Below are 19,178 nucleotides of genomic sequence, written 5' to 3'. Positions count from 1 at the left end.
GGAATCGGCTCCTGCTTCAGACACCCATTTGCACGGCAGGAGTGGAAAGAGGTGCACTGTCACAAGCATTCAACATCAACACGTACCCTGGCCTCCACCTCCAAGTGTGCTTCTTGTTTCCCTTCAGTGCCAGCTGCTCTTCACTCCACGGTTTCTTCTGACCTGGTGTCTGGTTCACTCTGAACACAGCTCTCACCCAGTGCTCCTTCAGTCTTTGTGGTTTCTGAGAAAATCCTGCAAGGTTGTCTGGTCTTCCTGAAAACAAGGGACAGAAGTGACTTGGAAGCATACACTTGTTCGTGCTATGAAAATATCAGCTGAGGCAGATGTCTCTGTGCGTGTCTAAGTTTCAACCTACCTTGACGCTGTCTGTGCATCTTTCACCCAAACTAGAGACAAACTGTAACATGCCAGAATACTTCAGCTGAGACAGCTAATAGAGCACATGAGAGTTCACAGCTGCACAGCCCAGCAAGCCTCTTCTGTTCAGAACACGGTCCGAATGAAGGAAAAAGTATTTGCCAATACCCCAGTTTCTCTCCCCCCTCTGCCCCAAACTATTCACTGCATGTGGCCTCATGAAGGGAACAGCACCTCCATGCAGTGCTGGAGCCATGAGCTGTAGCTGAAAGGAGTAGTAGCCAGTCCAGGGTAAGAAAGACTGAATGATTGTGCGGCACCATGGAAATGCCACCACAGTGCTGTGTCTGCTCTGTGGAACTGGATCTCTTACACAGCCTTTCCCATAGCAAGAGAAGTACGTTATGACATATACTTTCACCTAAAACATGACTAAGCATGATTTTACCTGATTTACCTGGGAAATAAAAATATGTAGGACACAGCGGACAGCTAATGGACACAATTGAAGTTAACCTTTCGGCACTATCCAATGCAAAATGAGATCTAAGAGCTAACTAGGGAGGGAAAAAAAAAAGACAGAGCGAAAAAGCAGTAGTTACTCATAGAATGCAAGCAAAGGAGTCTATGGTCTTTATTCTCTAGACATTGGGGCGGTTACAAAGACTAGTTACAGAAGAAAGTGACAGAAGGTTTCACATTTTGTGCATCCCTCAAGTCACTTTGCTGCCTCCTGACATCCTCACTCTTCCTCTTCGATCTTCTTGCTGTGAAACTCCCGGCTCTTGGCTCGGAGCTTGTTGACCTGCGACTCTGCAATGTCAGCCCGCTCCTCGGCTTCCTCCAGCTCGTGCTGGATCTTGCGGAATTTGGAGAGGTTGACATTGGACAGCTCCTCCTGTAGGGGAGAGGGAGGTGGTGGTGGTGAAGAGCCCAGCGCAGGGGTTTCCAGTCCTCCTGCCACTGGGACTTGAGGGGCTGCGGCTGTTCCCTGCGTGGGGGAAGACTCCAAGGTTCCAAAAGCCTGTTGCTCCCTGGGGAGAAGGGGAAGGCCTAGACCTTCTGCCCCCCACCTACCACTGCTTACCCGTAAGCCTCACACAGACCTCCCAATGCTCCCTTACTCAGAAGCCCACTGTGACAAACTACACTGGCAATGCGTCACATCCAAGGAGGTATTTCCTCACTTGCTCTTGGCATTTCCGTGCTCATTCTCCCGTTACTCGGTGCCCAAGTCGCAGTGTGATTTCCTGGGTTGATAAAGGCCCTGAAGCCCCGTGCTTCTGACCAATGGCAGAGATTTGTCGATTTCTCAGTGGGTGGATGTGACCCTTGGCATTGTTCAGTCTGACCTCGCATAGAAGATGGGCTGCAGAAGGTGCCTCAGTTCATCACTGAGTGCAGCATGCCCAGAAGGCAGCAAGGCCTCGTCACACCAGGCCAATACTAAACCCTGTGGCCAGTACTGTATGTCTTGTGAGTACCCTTCAGCCCCTCCTGTCTTTGCTGTGATCAGATTTCCCTTTCACTTTCTCCAGCTCACGGCTAACTGTGAAAGCAAGGAATATCTAGGCTGTTGGTAGGTTTTCCCTTGCTGTTTCCTTTCCTGTTGCTTCTTTTCCATCAGCTAACTTTCAAAAGATTTCTCCTTTCAAATGCACAGTGTTGAAAGAGAAAGCAAGCCTGGAGGAAGGACTTCAGAGTGGACAAAAATTGGAGGCTGCTCTTTGAGAAAAGATTGGATTGCAAAAGGCTGTTGGAATGCCGTGCTTTCCAGATGTCTTCTACCTGAGATGAGACTCTACATGTTGTGCCCCCTGTGTTGTTAATTTACTTGTGACAACCTACATGAATGTCATATTCCTCATATATCTGACCCTGCACTTGCCCTTGCCATTTGCCTGCTGACACTCTCCCTGATCAGGTGGCCGCGTGCCAGGGTGATTTATCAGGACCATATAGACCCTAAAGCCCTGCAGTGTTGGCCAGTGGTCCTGGTCTTCCTACTGATCTCAGTGACACTGCTGCGCCACAGAAGGTGACTCTCGCCCCACCTTGAGCAATACTTACAGCCTCCTCAGCTTGTCTCTTGTAGGATTTCACTTTCATTTGCAGCTTGTCCACCAGGTCCTGGAGCCGGAGAATATTCTTCCGGTCTTCCTCAGACTAGTGCAGTTGGTAAGCAGGAAAGAGAGTGCATTGGTTTCCCCACACCAAAAATAGCATTTCCCCATGGCAATCACGTTAAAATGTTTTGGCTTCCTGGGAGAAGGCTGTGTCAGCACAAGAAGGCCTCCTGCCTTACCTGGTAGGTCAGCTCCTTCACCCTCCTCTCGTATTTGCGCACACCCTTCACAGCTTCAGCGCTGCGCTTCTGCTCAGCATCAACCTCCCCTTCCAGCTCCCGCACCTGCAATGAGAAGGCCATGCTTGGAGCTTCCCCAGTGGTGCCTCATGGCACGTGCTCCCTGATGCACAAACACCAGCCCTACACACCCTGGCCTCCAGCTTCTGGATTTGCTTCTTGCCTCCTTTCAGGGCCAGCTGCTCAGCCTCATCCAGACGGTGCTGCAGGTCCTTCACTGTCTGGTCCAAGTTCTTCTTCATCCTCTCCAGGTGGGCGCTGGTGTCCTGCTCCTTCTTCAGCTCTTCTGCCATCATGGCCGCCTGGAGAGCAAAGGAACAGCGCCAGTTTGCGGCGGGAGACATGTTGGGGCAGAATCCATCCACCACCAGCAATGCAAGGAGTCCCCAGCTCACATCTGTGATGGCCTTCTTGGCCTTCTCTTCAGCATTGCGGGCTTCCTGGATCGTCTCCTCCATTTCACTCTGGATTTGCATGATGTCCGTTTCCAGCTTCTTCTTGGTGTTGATCAAGCTGGTGTTCTGTGCAACAGAATGAAGGTGATTTCTACTGTTAGGCCTAACTCTTCTGCCTCAAGAACTGAAAATGAAAGCATATTCCTTATTGAAGTCTTTGATGCAGGAGTCCGCTTTAGAGCCCTATTTACAAACTGGACATGCTGACTGGCTGGGCTTGTCTTGTGACAACATTGCTCTTCAAGTATTTACATGGTAATCACTTACTTGTGACCTTCTATGCTATCTCTTGTCTATGGGAGTCATTTGCAGCAGGGTTCCTGACCTGGGTGTGAAGGAGCTGCACACGTTCCGTTGCATCCAGCAGCTCCTGCTCAGCCACTTTCCTGGACCGCTCCGTCTGCTCCAGGGCTGCCCGTAGCTCCTCAATTTCAGCCTGCAACAGGTTTGCTCTGCGCTCCACCATGGCCACCTGCTCCTTCAGGTCCTCCTGTGTCCTGAGAGCATCGTCCAGGTGTATCTGGGTATCCTGTAAAGGAGGCAGCAGAAATTACAAGGTGGCATAGTATTCTTGCCCTGAAGAAATGAGCTAAGCCATTCACTCAGTTCTCTCTCTGCTTAACGGACCTTCAGCACTGCCTGTGTGTTCCTCAGGTTCTTTTGGGCCTCTGCAGCCACGCGGTTGGCATGGCTCAGCTGGATCTCCATTTCATTCAGGTCTCCCTCCATCTTCTTCTTCAGCCTCAGCGCTTCATTCCTGCTCCTGATCTCTGCATCCAGCGTGCTCTGCATGGACTCCACAACTCGCAGATGGTTTCTCTTCAGCTGGTCGATTTCCTCATCTTTTTCTGCTATCTTCCGGTCAATCTCAGACTTGACCTGGTTGAGCTCCAGCTGGAGGCGCAGGATCTTCCCTTCCTCATGTTCTAGGGAGGCCTGAAAAAGAACAAAAAGCACAGTATTAATGAAAGTGTATTTCCTAATGTTGTTCTCTCTGAAACTGCCACTTGTGCAACAAATGGGCACTATTTCTGTCTGTATGATGTGGAAACTGAGGCTGCAGCTTCAAACTCAACGGGGAGAAAGCAGTATCATATGCCTTACGGCCTCAAGCTATTATTTTTCACACTGTTTCTGAGGACTCCAGGACTGGACACCAGTGACTACTGCCGTGTACCTCAGCTTCCTCCAGAGCAGCCTGGATTTCAGATTTCTCCTGCTCAATCTGCTTCTTCACTTTCTCCAGCTCATGAATGGCCTTTCCTCCCTCTGCAATCTGCTCCGTCAGGTCAGCAATCTCCTCTGTAGGGACAGAGACAAATGGCAGGGTCAGGCACTGAGCAGCAGCAGAAAGGCCCTGCCACAGGAAGGTGACACGCACCCTTGCAGCACTGCGGGCAAAGACCCATTTGGTGGGGTGGCTAGAGAAGCTTGCAAGAAAGGCCTGTGAGGAGCAGAGCGGCCGGGACTTACGCTGCAAGTTCTTGTTCTCCCGCTTCAGCGTCTCCAGCTGGTCCAAGGACTCCTCGTAGGCATTCTTCATCTTAAACAGCTCCGTGCTGAGAGAGCGAGACTCCTTCTGGGAGGCTTCCAGCTCAGCCTGCGTTTCCTCATACTTCTGCTTCCACTCTGCCAGGATCTGAAGAGCAAGAGGGCCTGAGTATGGACGTGGCAACCATAAGGGGATGCTCTGTCCCCACAGCACAAGGCTGGAGCCCAGGTTACCTTGTCGAAATTCTTCTGCTTCTTGTCCAGAGCTGCGCAGGCAGCATTCGACCTTTCCACATCAATCATCAGGTCCTCTATTTCATTCTGTAGCCTCTGCTTTGTTTTTTCCAGGGAAGCACATTTGGCATTCACAGCTTCAACATGTTCCTCTGCATCTTGTAGACGCTGTGCCAGCTTCTTCCTATGAAGTAGTAAGCACATCTCCAGGTTAGGGAGTATAGGGGAGTTCTTGTGTTATTCACAGATGGGCATTTGGCCGCTTTGGAGTCTTTGACCCCAGTGGTTTTCGCAACAGTCATTCTGTTCCAAGATTGCATGCTGCCCAGTCTACCTACCTCTTCTGTGCGCTAGGACCTACTGAGTACTCAGCCTATGTTAGTCTTTCAAACGTGAATAGGTACATTTGCCTTTCCAATGCACGCTTGGTCTGCAGCATACTTTCTCCTTCTCTCTCTATTCTACCCTAAAGTGTATATCCCTGCTTTTACTCACTGTTATCCTAACCCAGTCTCAGAGTCTCCTTTGTGTTTCCCTTGATAGTCTCAGTCCTCTCTAGCCATTCTACATCCCAGTTCCCACATACTTGGCCTCTTCCAGTTCCTCCGTGCGCTGGATAGCATCCGTCTCATATTTGGTTCTCCACTGGGCCACTTCACTGTTGGCCTTGGACAGGGCGCGCTGCAGCTCACCCTTGGCTTCCTGCTCCTCTTCGTATTGCTCCCGGAGCAGGTCACAGTCATGGCGAGCAGATTGCAAGGCGTGGGCCAGGGCATTCTTGGCCTGCGGAGACATCAGGATTGGAAACTTCAGTACGTATTTTGAGATGCTTCTTGACAGTGAAATTGTCAGGCACAGGAATATTGCCCTAGGGGGAAGGACGGGTAAATTCTCACAGAGAAGTGTAAAGCTAGGAGCTGATGAATCCTTCATAAATGTGTTCTAGGAAATCAGGGTTAGTGAAAGGTAGAAATGAATCTGTTGTTTATATAAGTGTTCTATAAATGCACGAAATGTTTATATAAATATCTACATTTGTGTCCAAATTCTATATTAGAGAGCATCATGAATTGAAGCCTTGTGGACAACTTCCTCTAAAACAGAAATCTGCATGATTCCTTCCCCATCAAGGGCATTAGTGGGGATTATGCATAGCTGCTCCTCCCTCCAGTAATACATGGGTTTGGGTAAAGAATGTTGAACCACTCTTAGTTTTAGAGTAAAAAATGCAGTATGCAAATCCTCCAGTTGCATGTAAGTTTGCAATGGCTTGTGAAAAGCAGGATTCTGCTCTAAGAGAAATGATTGTATTGCAAACATCCTCACCTTCATTTCTTCCTCCAGATGTCTCTTCAGTTCCTCAATCTGTTGGGTAAATCCCTGCTTGCCTCTAGATAGCTGAGAAATCAATGCATCTTTTTCATCCACCTGGCGTGAATATTCACCTGCAAAGTGTAAAAGAAACAAGCAAAACTGTTAGTATACTCGCAATAGTATGACAATCGGTGCCTGTACACCTGTCTGTGCTGGAGTGGCTTAGAGAAGACAAACCGTTAATCACTCTGAACCTTGTGGTGTCCTCATGACTTGCAGGTTCTCCCATTGCACATCAGGGATGGGAATGTCTCACCTGCTTCTGTCTGCAGACGAGCTCTTTGTGTATTGAGGTCATTGATCATGCGCTGATTCTGCTCCTCCTTTGACTTGATCTCACTCAGCTGGTCTTCCAGAGTGCGGCACATCTTCTCCAGATTTGCCTAGGCATCAAACACATGGAAGGAAAGAAAATTGGCTCTTGGATATAGCAGGGCTCTTGTATGAGCACGTGGTTAGCAGATGCAGCCTGTCGCACCATGAGCCTGAGAGCATAAAAATGCATAGGCAATTCTATACCTTGGCTTTGGAGACGGACTCCATGTTACCGGCCAAGTCGTCAATCTCCAACTTCAGCTCACTCTTCTCCTTCTCCAGCTTCTGCTTGACGCGCTGAAGGTTGTCGATTTGCTCCCCAAGCTCGGCCGTGCTGTCTGCATGCTTCTTCCGCAGGGCGGCAGCTGTGGCTTCATGCTGCAGAGTGGCCTCCTCGAGGTCCCGGCGCATCTTCTGAAATTCTGCCTCACGCTTCTTGTTCATATCGATCTGAGCTGCCGTAGCTCCCCCTGCTTCTTCCAGGCGCTCACTGATCTCCTCGAGCTCCCTGGAGAGGTCAGCCCGATGCTTCTCTGCTTTGGCCCGAGAGGTCCGCTCGGCCTCGATTTCCTCCTCCAGTTCCTCAATACGGGCCTGGGGAACATTAGGCACCATTCACACCCACGCCCTGCTCCTACCTGACCTCTGTCGGCATGAAAGAAGGGACGGAACAAAGACTCACCTGCAGCTCCTTGATCTTCTTCTGTAATTGCATGCCCAGGGCTTGCTCATCCTCGATCTTGCTCTGGATCTGGCTGATTTCAAAGTCTTTCCTTTGCGCAAAGCAAACTGTGTTAGAGTCCAACAATAAACGTATGTGCACCTGAACAGTGCAAAGGTGCCCCGCAACCACACTTACTTCTTCAGTTTCTCATCCAGCTGCTGCTTATCATTTTCCAAATCCATTATGGTATCATGAGCCAGCTTCAGGTCACCCTCGAGTTTCCTCTTGGCTCTCTCAAGGTCCATACGCAGTTTCTTCTCTTGCTCCAGGGACCCTTCAAGCTAAACAGAACAAGGCCATGAATGCTCTGCCAGCCAGGTCTACCTCCACAACTGCCCTATCCTTCTTCTGTGTGCCTGTGCTTACATCGTCCACTTGCTGCTCCAGCTTGGTTTTAGCTTTGGTCAGCGTATTGACTTTGTCCTCTTCTGCCTGCAGGTCATCCAGTGTCTGCTGGTGGGCCTCTTGGAGGGCTTTCTTCTCTTTTGTCAGCTTGGCAATGTTCTCGTCCAGGGCCGCCATCTCCTCAGTGAGGTTTTTCACCTGCACATGATGAGCAAGCGTCCAAAAACCAGGCAGAAAACACGACTGCTCATGCAGTCACCTTTTCCCTTTGGAATGCTCAGTCAGGAGCTTGGTTTCCCTTTGGGCTGCCCACCTATCCTGCTGGCATGTTGCAAAACTAGCAGTGTGCTAGGGATACCAGGCTGTGGGAGACACATCTGTTCCTCGAGCCTTAGTTTTAATCCCCATGTCTGTACCTTGTTTTCGGTGGCATGTTTTTCCTTCTCGACTTTGGCCAGCGTTAACTCAAGGTCGTCTATATCTTTCTTCAGCTCTGAACACTCGTCCTCCAGTTTCCTCTTCTTGGCTGTCAGCTCAGCATTGATCTCCTCCTCGTCCTCCGCCCTTTCAGTCACCTCCTTAATTTTGGCTTCCAGCTGGATTTTGGTTTTGATGAGTTGGTCACATCTTTCCTCAGCATCAGCCAAGCTATCTGCTTCCTGGAGGCAAAAAGAGATTTTCTGGCGTGATAAGGTTTGGAAGTTTCTCAGCTCTGTCACTAAGTAGGCATGCGTGAGAATGAAGGCTGAAATGGGCCTTCCGTCCAAACAACTGAACAGTGTGCCTCATTCTTTTTCTGTGGAGCTTTCTATCTCCTCCCAACTGAAAAGAACATTCCGGACTATTTTTCTCTGACCTGTTTTGTCTATGTTATTGTCAAAAATAAGAACAAAATCAGGTTACCCTTTCTTCTTCTTCTTCTTCTTTTTTTTTTTTAATTTTTAAAATCTGCTCAAGAGGTCTTTAATTTTCTTTGAGATACTTAGATATTCTTGTGCACCACATAAGAATAGTCACTGAAATTGTTTATTTATCCCTAAAGAAGCATTAGCGTCTTTTCCCTTTGTAAACAATGTAGCTTAGCTTTAATTTCTGAAGTCATGCTGTGTCTGATGGTATTTAATAATTTCTTGGAGAAAGAAGAATTTATTTCTCCCATAAAATCACAGAATATACTGTAGAGTTCTTCCCTTTTCAAAGAGTTACATAAGTGTGATGCCCTCAGACAAAATGGAGTTTTGCTTTTCAGCCTTTGTTTGCCAGAGAATAATGTGATCGTGCAAACCCCTGTTCCCGTGGACAAATAAATGGTGATACTCACAGCCTGCACTTGGAGCTGCAGATCATTTTTCTCCTGCAGCAAGGTCACCATTTTCTCTTCCAGCTCTTTCCTCTTTGCCTCAGACTTTGCAAGCTCCTCCTTGGTTTTCTCAAACTCTTGTTTCATGTTGGCCATCTCCTTCTCTGATTCTGCACTCTTCAGCAAGGGCTTAATCTTGAAGAACAGCTTCATCCAGGGCCAATGCTTGACGTTCATGAATGCACGAACATTGTACTGGATGCAGAAGATGGAATCCCTGAAATATGATTCATATGCCTATTACATACCTTGGGGGAAGGATGAATTGAGACTCAGTTAGACAAGTACCACAAGAACAAATTAAAGGTGAGGAATGTGTACCTCCTCTCCACCATTCTCTGATACTCCACTCTCATGAGGAAGCCCCTGCACCTGGCTTGTGTCATGGTCATAATCTCTGCCAGCTTCTCATCTCTCATCTCCTCCAGAAGACCTATTAGGCCAGCTTTGAAGAACACCTTGAGAAAGGGAACATTGTAGCACATCAACCTCAGGTAGTGCAAAACACAGGGACAGAGTCTGTTGAGGGCTGTGAGTGCACTAATAGGCCTTAATGGCCCTGAGCAGCCTCACTTGCAGCCTCTACCCGCACCCTCTGCCCATAGGCCCAGGAGACCATTTAAGCAGAGCCCTGAGCCTCCAGTCTTTGCCTGAGCTATGTTGTACAAATACTGGTCTCCAGTTCAGCTACAGCAGTGCCGGCGCCCAGCCACGGACCCCACTGATCTGGACTCTGACCTGCAGACTAACTTCTTGGCTTGACCTCATCACTGCAGACCTGCCTGGTGATCCTTGAACTATGCCTGACCCTGGTTATCCCCACCTGACCTACAGACTGATTTTCTGGCTTCCCTTCAGGCCTTCCTCATTGCCGCAGATTTGCCTGACAGCATGGACTTCTGGTTGAACCTGACTACCATCCCTGGGTCTGCCTTGCTTGAGTACCCGGGGGGATGAGCCCTGCCTGGTGAGACCCCTGTCCTGCCATCTGTGTCATCAGTCTTGGAACCCTGTCCCAGAGGGAGAAGTCAGCCCTCACTGCTCTCTGACAGAGTCTTTGAACCCAGGAGTTTCTTTCTACCTTGGTGTGACCGAATCTGTACTGGGTGTGGTCCACATCAATGGACCCAAGGAGCTTCTCTGAAGCCTTCTTGCTATCAATGAACTGTCCCTCTGGGATAGCGCTTGCATTTAGCACCCTATACCTGTAGGAGAAAGCAGAACATGAATAAATCCCCGTCACCCCGACCACCACCATGTCTGAAGCGCACCACCTTCTCAGACTCTCTGACCGAAACAGTCTGCTGCCTGGAAACGCTCCATCCTTTCAGGGCAGGCTGTAGAAAGTTTTCATACTGTTAAATCAGAAGGCATGGTAATCCTGATCCTCAGCAATATTACACCATCATGAACTGATAGTGAAACTCTTTTATATTACTGCTCAGTACCACTTTAAAGTATAATGTTTCCAGTAGGTTCGGATGCTCAGGCTGCTCAGCTTGGGCGGAATGGGCCAAAGGTGGAGCGCTTTTACCTCTGTTTGAAGTCGGCATAGAGGACTCTGCTGGGGAATCCTTTCCTGCAAATTCTGATCCCTTCCAGCACGCCATTGCACCGCAGCTGGTGCAGCACCAGCTCATGTTCCATGGCACCTAACAAGCAACACCATTAATGACTGCCCCCTTGCTGGGCTCTCTGGAGAAGAGCTCCTGTGGCTCAACTTTTCCTCCTGCTTTATCCCCTTACCAGGTGTTTTTGTTTCGTTTGGGATGATGCAGCGTACAAAATGGGGGTGAGTGCTCCGCAGATTTGTCATCAGCTTGTTTAAATTCTCCTGTAGGATCATGAGGTAAAGTTTAGATCAACCAATGAAAGTGCTGCATCCCTGCAGCTACACATATGTCATCCATGGAAAAGAGTTAATCATATGTGAGACTTACACTAGAATGTAAAATTGCCATCTGAAGGTAAAAAAAAAAAAATTAGCCTTCCTCTTTCTTTGGATATTGAACATTGTTATCAAAAAGGCATATAATTTGGTTACTGAGTCATCATAATTTACTTTTTACAAAATCTGGGATTTATAACTCATTTGGTATGCTGAGACTCATAACTTTGAAAGCAATGAACAATTCTCTATGCCTGCCCTCTTGAATCAATATAATGGTTAAGCTTTTACATGCTATGATCTTAAAGCAAGCCTCACTGTTTTTCAGAGCTGCTCTTTTATTTCTGAATGGTATATGTTAGCAGTACTGAAAATATTCAAAAAACCCACAATGTTGGTTTGGAAAAACATTCTAAATTCTGTACAATAGCTGAAAGAAATTGATCTGTTACAACATCAGATTCAGGTTAAAAATAAAGGTGTATGAAGAAAGATCTGTGTGACAACAGCCTCACCATTTGTAGGAGTTTCTCTTTTGACATCATAATGGAAGAATGTTATTCCATATGGAAAAAGAACAGACTAGTCCATCAGTTAAATGTAAAGTAACTGGAGGTGTAGCACATAATTTTCTTCAGCCTTCGGCTATAAGGCTCCAAGAGATTATAGCTTTACTCTTCACATTTAAAATTCCTTTTTATTCAAGTAAAAAGAGACAAAGTTACGAAACCTGTACTCACCCGGAAAAGAGCTGAGACAGTCTGGAAAGAAGAACCTTTCTTCTTGCCACCCTTTTTGCCACCACCAGCCTCTGCAAATGGAAGAAAAGTAAAACAATATTAAAATATTGATGTTACATATTGAATACTACAGAATAGAAAACTACTCTAAGTGTTGATTGTTTCCTGGTTTATTCCCTTTTGGTGTTGTCCCCCCTAAAAATACAGTTTTCTCAGAGCTGACCTGCATCAGCTCCACCATAGTTGGCAAAGAGTAAGGCCAGTGTCTTCACAGATGATTTCTGGTACAGCCCAATGACAGTTTCATTCAGCGGGTCCTTGTTCTTCTCAAGCCAGCCAGTGATGTTGTAGTCCACTGTGCCAGCATAGTGTATGAGGGAGAAGTGAGCCTCAGCCTTGCCTTTGGCAGGCTTGGGCTTCTGGAAGTTGCTGGACTTGCCCAGATGCTGGTCATAGAGCTTGTTCTTGAAAGAGGTGTCAGTTGCCTTGGGGAACATGCACTCCTCTTCCAGGATGGAGAAGATGCCCATAGGCTGGAAGATATTACAACAGACAAGAGGGCAATCCAGATTAGAAATCATCCATCCTTTGGTGTGAAAAAGGCTGCATACAAGACAAGAAACTGCAAAACAAATCAGAGGAGAATGTTGTCTCTCTGCATTTCTGGACAATAAGTGAAAGAAAATTAACTCATCTTTTCTCCGCATTGATGTTTCATCTTAACTCATGGAAATGCTTTTCATGATTGCTGGGAACATTGCCAATTGCAATAGTTCTGAACTCTAATAACTGAAGTTTAACTTTTTAATCCAAATATAGACAAATGCATTATGTATCCTTCAACAACTACAGAATTCCCAACATGAGTGCACCTGAACAGGAAGGATACCTTCTCAATGAGCTCAATGCAGGCAGCCAGGTCCATCCCAAAGTCTATGAATGTCCATTCAATTCCTTCCTTCTTGTACTCCTCCTGCTCCAGCACAAACATGTGGTGGTTGAAGAACTGTTGCAGTTTCTCATTTGTGAAGTTGATGCAGAGCTGCTCGAAGCTATTGAACTGCCAAATGTAAAAAAAAAGATTCAAAGTTTTCAAGGCACCGTAATGACCATAGGGCTTTTGCCTGTGCTGTTCTAAATATTCATAAGTCTGTCCAGCTAAATACATGGACCCTTCCCTATATGTTTTCCTGGAATTTTTTTAGTGAGACTGTACTTGCATTCTGAAGAGAGAAAAGATTTCTAATTCAGTGTAATTAGAGATCTTTTTCTCTGTTAATATTCTTTTATGAATATAATAGGTATCTTTTAGTTATTATTCTCACTTTAATGCTAATTATCTCTTATCTCTTTGGAATCCCTTAATTCTAAAACAATTTTTGGTAAACCACATCAGCACACCTAGCAGAACAAGTTTATTACTGCACTCTGACTTCTCCAGCCACAAAAACTGCCTCAGTTCCCCACTGAAAAAATTTTCTGCTCTTAAGATGTTGGCTCTGGATGTTTCCATGCTCTGGTATGGAAGTTCTGATACATCTAAAAGCTTTTTGGGTTCTGACTGTTGAGAAGGCCAACCTGTTCAACAGTGAAACCTCTTATCATTGTATGTTGTGGTCAGGGGAAAAGGTAGACAAATGAATTTAGGAAGTCTCTGGTTCTTGATAAAAAGAAGTCTTGGAATTTTCCTAACCCCCGTTGTCCCTTCCATAAAGCTGCTGTGAAATCCTTGTTCCTTACATCAAAGATCTCAAAGCCAGCAATGTCCAGGACACCAATGAAGTACTGTCTGGGTTGTTTGGTATCCAGCTGTTGGTTGATGCGAATAACCATCCACAAGAACATCTTCTCATAGACAGCTTTTGCTAAAGCACCTACAGCATTGTGCACCTAAAGCAAATGGGAAATGCACAGAAATTACTTCACAGACTGAAGAGAAATTCTGGGGTTTGAACCATGTGTTCCTAGTCACCAGTTCTTTTACCTGTTCCACCGTTTGACCCTTGGTCACAAATTCATTTCCAACCTTGACTCGGGGGTAACACATGGCCTTGAGCATGTCAGCTGAGTTCAAACCCATCAAGTAGGCAGCCTTGTCAGCAACTGAATGACAAGAGAGAGGGGAAAAAAAAAGATAATTAGACAATGGCTGGAATTTGATCTATAGGGGAGTCTCTCAGAGATGATTTCAATGTTCAAAGTTCTTGAAATACAAATCATTTAGTCTATTATCACAGAGGAAATATGGAAGGCATGAAAGCTGTGAAAGCTAATGTTGGTATTTTTTGAAAGTAGGTGTCAGCAAGAAACCTTTCCTTGAATATTTTCACTCAATATATAAACTGAAATAATCTTTTTAAAACTGTTTCTTGAAAATTACATGAAGATTCCAAATTGGACACATAGTCCAGCTCTAAAAAATCACTTCTATTTAAATACGGCATGACCTGCAGTACCAACAGAAGTATGTACATTTCAAAGCTGATTCTAGAGCCTGTGTATGCAAGGAGGGAGAGCCTGGGGAATGGGTGCTTCCTAAAGATGTACATCAATACCCTGTGCATACTAAATGGCAAAATGCATGTAACTAGCCCACAGAAAATCTAAATGAAGGAGTGTCAGTAAAAGAGGTCAGGAATCAGAGAATCCACTTCACAGTTTCATGGAGACTAAAATAATCATTTCTTAGTTTTTGCTTGTGTAAGCTAGGGGTTTTGTCTTAACTAAAAGATTATCTTTCACAAACTCAGTTTTTTATTAAGATGTCAGTTCAAAGAACCTTCTGTGCCATCTGGCTCTGCCTGCTCCTCTCGTTGTTTCTGCTTGAACTTCAAGTTCCCATAGTGCATGACAGCCCCCGTCAGCTTGTAAATGGCCGTCTTTTCATCAGCAGTGAAGCCCAGGATGTCAATGGCACTCTGGTGACAGAACCAGTAAAGTAAAAACATTGCCTAGTAAGCCTAAGAACCCTAATAAAAAACTTTTCCTTTATCATACTTACATCTGTAGCCATCAGCTCCTCCTGGTCATCAATGCTGGGAACAGTGACCTCACCTTGACTCACAAAGTGGTAGTCATATGGGTTAGTGGTAACGAGGAGCATGTCTGAACACAAGAATAGGTGGGAAAGAGGCTTAGTTTTGTCAGCTAGGTAGTAGAGTGAGCTGTTGCTCAGTGATCTTCCTCCAAAAAAGTTAATGAGCCTTCCTACCAATTAGCTCTGGCTTCTTGTTGGACATGATCTGATAAAATATGTGGTAGCTTCTTTCCGCCTTGAGCTGGAAAGTGACTCTGGACTTCTCCAGCAGATCTGGCAAGGAAGAGGGAAAGAGTTACACCCAAGACAGTGCACAGAGCAGGAAGGCAGGAAGGAAGGTGCTGAGAGGAGGAAGGTCTCTTACATGTTTCAATGTCAGCAGAAGCCAGTTTCCCTGTGGCCCCAAAGTGGATTCTGATGAATTTGCCCTGTCAAGGGAAAAAAGAAGCATTTCAGCCTAGCTGCATTCCATTGCCGTCTCCTTCAGTGCGAACGGCACAAGACCCATCATTGCTCTTGTAAGGAGATGGAGAGATTTTGGCCAAAGCAACAACTTACAAAGCGTGAGGAGTTGTCATTCCTCACGGTCTTGGCATTTCCAAAGGCCTCCAGCAGGGGGTTGGCGCTGATGATTTGATCCTCAAGCGTTCCCTACAACATGATAAGTATTGTTAAGTTACAGTGTTTAATCTATGCGGCAATTGCGGGCCAAGCGCTCAGTCCGTCCCCCCCTACCTCACCTGCATTTTGCCAGACTGCTCCTCCTTCTTCTTCTCCCCGCTAGCTGCAATTGTTGCAAAGTACTGGATGACACGCTTTGTGTTCACAGTCTTCCCTGCACCGGATTCTCCGCTGGGAAGGCAGAGAGAGAAGCAGAGAACTCATGGTCAGGCAGCAGGTCCCCTGGCACAGAGCAGCCCAGCAGGAACCCGAGCAGGCAATGTACGTACGTGATCAGGATTGACTGATTCTCGCGATCTGTGAAAGACAGAGATAAGAAGATTTTTCTTAGTGCCGGTCAGCAGCTGTGAGTGAAATAAACTATGAAATGAAGCTTCCTTAGGGTGCAGGGACAGTAGATAGCTGATTCCTGGTGAAAAGCCTTGGGAATTTGGCACTTAATTCCCCATAGGAATCTTTGAAGTTCCTAGCAATAATAAATGAAATCTGATACGGATTAATACAGATATGGATATGAGATCAATTATACTAGCTTCTTTTTCAAAGAAGACTCTTTCAATGAAGATTATTATTCCCGTATATGAGAAAGCACCAAAACCAAAGATTCCGTTTGTAGTGTTAATATGATTGAAATAACAGAAAATTGTAAAGTAACATGAATTGATGATTTTGGGGGGCTCAAGAGCTTTTTCAGATGAGGGCAATGGCCCACCAGAATTCAAGGATTTCATGAAAAATTGTATGTAACTGCTTGGGGTAGACTTTGTATGAATTCAGCTACTGTACTGATTAGCATAGAGCTTTAGGATTCATAATCTTCTTTGACAAAGAATTTCCCAGACTTAAGTATATTTTATGCTATGAATGACATTCTTTGTTGTTGTTTTTTTTAAACTTCACAACTGCTACTTTCTTTTGATGCTTCCTAGTTATTCTACTGCAAGACAGATGGAAATAATGATGTCTATCAACTCTTTCTATACCACTCTTTATTTTCCAAATTCTTGTCATGTCTCCCCTCAGTTTTCTCTTCTTCATCCTCAAAGTGTCCTTATCTACTTAATTGTTTTCCATACAGAATTTTATCCCTATCTATGAACATTGTTCTGTTGTTCAGTGAAACTTCTGCAGTTCCACTATCTCCTTTTTTAGCATGGGAAAGCTAGAAATACCTATATTATTGAAGATGTCCACATTCCACTGATTTACAGAATATGATATCATAGCACTGTTGCTCTTTCAGTTCTTTTTTTTCCTAATAATTCCTAATATTCATTTTGTTTCCTTCTGCACTACTGAGCATTGAACCAATGTTTAGGTAGAATTGTTTATTGTAAGCCTGAGATCTCATTCTTGAGAGGTAATATCCATTTCATGGCCAATTATTCTGGCAATCTTTCATTCTCAGAAAGTAAATCTTACTTTTCTAGTTCATTTATAAATCTGTTATTTAACACAGGTCCTTCCACTGTAAAAATTCTTGATTTCTGTGGTGTTATTTATTTGCGTTAGCATCTTCCCCTTTACCTCAGCTTACTTTCTTTAAGAACCTTTCGTAAGAGACTTTGTTGAATGTCTTTTAGAGATCAAATATCCTGTAACAGTTGGAGTCCTCTTGCCTGTTTGCATGCTGACTCCTTGAAAGAACTGCAGTAGTTTGGTGAAGAATGACTTCCCATTGTAATAAACATTTAAACTTTTCCACAAAATATCATATTCATTGATGTGTCTAATAATTCTGTACTTTATTGTACCTCCTATTAATTTATCTAGTATGGGTGTCAGGATTATTGGTAGGAGTTCCCTGAATCTATGGCGAAATGTTTCTTACAAATTGGAATCATGTTAGTCAACCTCTAGTCCTCTTGTAACAAGTCAGTTTTAAGGAGTTGCACACTACCATTAATACTACAGCTATTTCATCCATGAGCTCTTAGGACTTACGGGTGAATTCCATCTGATCATGACAATTTTTGGCTCTCTTTTTGGTGTTCTGCTCTGTCTTGTCTTCCTAAAGGCACTTCAGTTAGAGAGAGACACTCTGATGATACTCATTTAAGAATGGATTCCAGAAAGGGAATTTTCCCTAAATACCTCCATAATGAACATTATTTCTTTTTCTTTTTCTTTTCTGCTGTGGGCTTATTTTCTCTCAAAACACTTTTCCCAACTAATTGATCCATGAAGTCCTCGTAAAAGTTATATTAAAAAATTACTTTTTGGCATCACACCTAGTTAGCCAACATGGAGGAATATAAAACCTTCATTACTATTATGTTTCCTTCCTTTTAGGCTCCCTTAGCTTCCTTCACCTGTGACAATCGCTGTTATTACCTGGGGCTATAAGGCTGTAAAAAAGCTCTAGTAGTACACTTCTTTGAATTTAGAATTTCAAAATAGTGATTTTCTTACTTCTTGAAATTGATATTATGTTAGTAATGTTTGATTCTATGCTTTTTGTTAGGATAGAGCACCCATATTCCTGTAGCATTGCTTATTCTGCTTTCCTTCATACTTTTTACCATGGAATTAGAACTGAATTTCTAGAATTCCTTCTGCTGCATTCTCAGTATTATTTCTTTGCCATTCATCTCATTTAAATGTAGACATTCCTGTTCCCTCAGCTTGCATACATCATAGATACACAACTCCCAATTCTCAAAAAATTCACAACATACCTCTAGAAAAAAATAAAAGATTTTCCCTGTTGTACTCACTGCAATTTCATTTGAAGAGATACCAACTACTCACCAGTTAACATGAACTGATAGGCGTTGTCAGAAATGGAGAAGATGTGGGGAGGGGCCTCCTGGCGCTTTTTGCCTCGGTAGGCCAACACCACCTCCGGGTTGTACACCGGCAGCCACTTGTAGGGGTTGACAGTGACACAGAAGAGACCCGAGTAGGTCTGTAAAGAAGGGAGACAGCAAGTTGGCTTTCGCTTGGCTTAGCGTAGCAGTTCTTCCTAGCTAGTCGCAGGAGGACTGCTGCTGGTACTTACGTAGATCATCCAGGCTGCATAACGCTCTTTGAGGTTATACAGCACAGCGGGTTCATGGAGGTGGGTCATCATGGCCATGTCCTCGATTTTGTCATACTTGGGAGGGTTCATGGAGAAGACTTGATCTTCCTTCACGGTCAGAGTCTGACAAGGAAATGAGAGGTCCATGCATGTCAGCTAAGAGCTCAGAGTGAGAATTAAATGCTGCTCTGAAGCCTTGCATTTTACTCACTTCTCCTGCTTCAGTCTTGACAGTGACCTTCCCTCCTTCCCTGCTCTGGATTGTCCCTTTCACAAAGGATTCCTTAGCATGTACCACAAAGACTGATGATTTGGCATCGAAAGGCTTGTTCTGGGCCTCGATTCTCTCCTTTTCTGACTTTCGGAGGTAGGGAGCTGCCTCCCCAAAGACAGCCATCTCAGAGTCTGCAGAGGCCATACCTGCACTTTGTTGAAAGCACGTCAGCAGAGGACTCTGGGAGGAAGGAAGAAATTCACCACCAATTAGACAGTAGTTTTCTGTGCCAGTGAGGAAATGTCTTACAGTTTCTATCTTTACAATATTTAAATTAATGTTAAATTTCCAATAACATCTTTTGGGAGTTAGTTTTGATTTGAAGTCTTGAGTACCTACATCCCACTTAGAATTTAGTCTTGTTATCATGAACAGATTTTTTAATACTGATTACAATTTTGCAATATTATCATACTGGTGGGATTCTGGCCAATTTTGTACTGATACACTGAAGAACTAAACCCACAGCAAATCACTTTCTGTTCTTGTTCAAAATTACCAGTGGTGAGTCTC

General features: G+C 45.0%; 1 protein-coding gene across 1 annotated transcript; it reads right to left on the bottom strand.

The window, feature by feature from the left end:
• Positions 1-1,102: 1,102 nt before the first annotated feature.
• Positions 1,103-18,809, bottom strand: LOC106496862 (myosin heavy chain, skeletal muscle, adult-like). Its single transcript, XM_067308340.1, has 38 exons — positions 18,603-18,809; positions 18,371-18,514; positions 18,121-18,277; positions 15,639-15,666; positions 15,429-15,540; positions 15,247-15,339; positions 15,053-15,116; positions 14,863-14,961; positions 14,653-14,756; positions 14,431-14,569; positions 13,636-13,754; positions 13,392-13,541; positions 12,541-12,711; positions 11,875-12,184; positions 11,652-11,722; positions 10,770-10,857; positions 10,558-10,675; positions 10,105-10,228; positions 9,345-9,481; positions 8,985-9,240; positions 8,080-8,322; positions 7,685-7,861; positions 7,454-7,599; positions 7,277-7,367; positions 6,799-7,188; positions 6,536-6,662; positions 6,232-6,350; positions 5,492-5,688; positions 4,906-5,089; positions 4,654-4,819; positions 4,358-4,482; positions 3,808-4,116; positions 3,506-3,709; positions 3,121-3,246; positions 2,857-3,027; positions 2,666-2,770; positions 2,431-2,526; positions 1,103-1,258 (listed from the first exon to the last, which is right to left on the bottom strand). The coding sequence occupies exons 1-38, from the start codon at positions 18,807-18,809 to the stop codon at positions 1,103-1,105; spliced, it is 5,823 nt and encodes a 1,940-aa protein (XP_067164441.1).
• Between the last annotated feature and the right edge of the window lie 369 nt (positions 18,810-19,178).

The sequence above is a fragment of the Apteryx mantelli genome, chromosome 19 (assembly GCF_036417845.1).
Source record: "Apteryx mantelli isolate bAptMan1 chromosome 19, bAptMan1.hap1, whole genome shotgun sequence".
Taxonomy (NCBI): Eukaryota; Metazoa; Chordata; class Aves; order Apterygiformes; family Apterygidae; genus Apteryx; species Apteryx mantelli.
Note: the sequence above shows the minus strand (reverse complement) of the source record. Positions and strands in the feature narration are given on the sequence as shown.

What these genes read in the sequence shown, in the direction of transcription:
- LOC106496862 (XM_067308340.1), bottom strand. Translation starts at nt 18,809, where the DNA reads ATGGCCTCTGCAGACTCTGAGATGGCTGTCTTTGGGGAGGCAGCTCCC. An exon ending in AGGAGCTGATGGCTACAGAT is followed by an intron (nt 14,570 to 14,652) that starts GTAAGTATGATA and finishes TTCTGTCACCAG; the next exon opens with AGTGCCATTGACATCCTGGG. An exon ending in AGGGTCAAACGGTGGAACAG is followed by an intron (nt 13,542 to 13,635) that starts GTAAAAGAACTG and finishes CATTTGCTTTAG; the next exon opens with GTGCACAATGCTGTAGGTGC.